At 46.7% G+C, this 2,561-nt stretch overlaps 1 protein-coding gene across 1 annotated transcript in view; it reads right to left on the bottom strand.

Moving 5' to 3' along the window:
- Positions 1 to 3: 3 nt before the first annotated feature.
- The window catches only part of SH3BP5L (SH3 binding domain protein 5 like), a gene marked incomplete at both ends in the record, with an annotated part of 14,639 nt that continues 12,081 nt past the window's right edge, over positions 4 to 2,561 (bottom strand). The window contains 2 exons of the mRNA XM_057388582.1: positions 4 to 172; positions 1,112 to 1,285. Coding sequence (XP_057244565.1) covers positions 4 to 172; positions 1,112 to 1,285 — 343 coding nt within the window. The remainder of the gene's footprint in view (positions 173 to 1,111; positions 1,286 to 2,561) is intronic.

The following is a 2,561-nucleotide window of genomic DNA, read 5'->3' as shown; positions in this document are numbered from 1 at the left end:
AGCCCCCCTCGGCTCCCAAAGGGTTTTCCCGGTGCCTTTTCTGGAAAATTCTCTGGAAGCGGCGGGCGTGGATTTCTTCGCTGATTTGTTCCAAATTGCGGAGGGCGACGGAGTAGCGGAGCTTGGCCTGGGAGACGGCGGCTTCCAGGGAGGTCACGCGGGATTTGTGCTCCTAAAATGGGTAAAAAAATCGAGAATTTTTTAAAATTCTTTGAAATTAATAGGAAAGAAAAAAACCCGGCGAAAATCGCAAAAAATTTGGCGAAAATCCGTCAAAATTTGATGAAAATACGCCAAAAAAAGCCCAAATTTCACCCAAATTTCACTCAAAATGGTCTCCCAGTCCATTCCAGTTCATCCCAGTTCATTCCAGTTCGTTCCAGTCCATCCCAGTCCATTCCAGTCCATCCAAAATCCAATCCAATCGAATCCAATCCATCTTTTCCAGCGCTCCCAGTGCCCAAAATACCAAAAAAAAGCCAAAAAAAAGCCCCAAAAAAGCCGAAATTTCACTCAAATCGACCTCCCAGTACTCCCAGTTCATCCCAGCCCATTCCAGTTCCTCCAAAATCCAATCCAATCCAGCTTTTCCAGTGCTCCCAGTGCCCAAAACACCAAAAAAAAGCTCAAAAAAAGCCCAAAAAAAAGCCAAAAAAAGCCCAAAAAAAGCCCGAATTTCACCCAAATTTCGCTCAAATCGGTCTCCCAGTGCTCCCAGTGCTCCCAGTACCTCGAGTCTCTGGTTAAACTGGGCTTTGAGCTTGAAGTAGGGCCGGCTAGTGCCCAAAATACCCAAAAATGCCAAAAAAATCCAAAAAAAAAGCCAAAAAAAGCTCAAATTTTACCCAAATTTCACTCAAAGTCGTCTCCCAGTATTCCCAGTCCATTCCAGTCCATCCCAGTCCATTCCAGTCTATCCCAGTCCATTCCAATCTAATCAAAATCGAATCCAATCCAGCTTTTCCAGTGCTCCCAGTGCCCAAAACACCAAAAAAAAGCTCAAAAAAAGCCCAAAAAAGCACAAAAAAAGCCAAAAAAAATCCAAATTTCACCCAAATTTCGCTCAAATCGGTCTCCCAGTTCTCCCAGTCCATCCCAGTGCTCCCAGTACCTCGAGGCGCTGGTTAAACTGGGCTTTGAGCTCGAAGTAGGGCCGGCTGCGGGCGATGTCGCGTTTGAGCGCTTTCTGCAGCCGCTGCACYTCGGCCTCGGCCTCCTGGCACTGCCGCGTCACCCGCTGGTGCTCCCGCTCGCTCCAGAGCCGCTCCTGCTCCGCCTCGTTCACCTAAAAATGGAAAAAATCCTGAAATTTAGGGAATTCCCAAAAAAAACCCCGTGAAAATCGGTGAAAAAACGGCGAAAATCGGTGAAAAAACGACGAAAATACGATCGAAAACGGCGAAAATCTGACCAAAAATGCCCAAAACCAGTTGGGAATGGGGTAAATATCCCCCTAAAAAAGTGGGAAGGACAAATTCCCAACTTTTCCCAAATTTTAGGGAATTTCCAAAAAAAACCCTGCGAAAATCGGTGAAAAAATGGCGAAAATTGGTGAAAAAACGGCGAAAATATGACCAAAAATGACGAAAATCAGCACAAAAATGATGAAAATCCGCCCAAAAATGAGTCAGGAATCACAGAAATTCCACCCCAAAAAAATGGGAAGGACAAATTCCCAACTTTTCCCAAATTTTAGGGAATTCCCAAAAAAAACCCCACGAAAATCAGTGAAAAAATGGCGAAAATCCGACCGAAAACGGTGAAAATTGGATGGAAAACCTTCTCTGATCGATCCCAAACCTTTTCCCATTGATCCCAAACCTTTCCTGTTTGATCCCAACCCTAAATGACCCAAATGCCCCAAATCCTGACCCCAAATACCCAAAATCCTGACCCCAAATGTCCCAAATCCTGACCCCAAATGTCCCAAATCCTGACCCCAAATTCCCCAAATTTCCCAAATACCCCAAATCCTGACCCTAAATGACCCAAATCCTGACCCCAAATACCCAAAATCCTGACCCCAAATCCTGACCCCAAATTTCCCAAATGCCCCAAAATCCTGACCCTAAATGTCCCAAATCCTGACCCCAAATGCCCCAAATCCCGGCCCTAAATGTCCCAAATCCGCCCCAAACCTTTTCCAATCAATCCCGAATTTTTTTCCACTGATCCCAGTCCATCCCAGTCCATTCCCAGTCCATCCCAGTCCATCCCAGACTTTTCTGGTGCTGTGGTTGAGCATCTCCTGCCAGGTCGGGTCGAGTCGCTCCTTCCCAAATCCACCCCAAATCCCATCCCATTGATCCCAAATCCATTCCCAGTCCATCCTAATCCATTCCCAGTCCATTCCCAGTTTATCCCAGTCCATCCCAGTCCATCCCAGTCCATTCCCAGTCCCTCCCAGTTTATCCCAGTCCATCCCAGACCTTTCTGCTGGCGTGGTTCAGCATCTCCTGCCAGGTTGGGTCGAGCCACTCCTTCCCAAATCCACCCCAAATCCCATCCCATTAATCCCAAATCTTCTCCAATCAATCCCAAACCTTTTCCCATTGATCCCA

The sequence above is a fragment of the Malurus melanocephalus genome, unplaced genomic scaffold (assembly GCF_030028575.1).
Source record: "Malurus melanocephalus ecotype Western Australia unplaced genomic scaffold, MMel_1.1 scaffold_2132, whole genome shotgun sequence".
Lineage (NCBI taxonomy): Eukaryota > Metazoa > Chordata > Aves > Passeriformes > Maluridae > Malurus > Malurus melanocephalus.
Note: the sequence above shows the minus strand (reverse complement) of the source record. Positions and strands in the feature narration are given on the sequence as shown.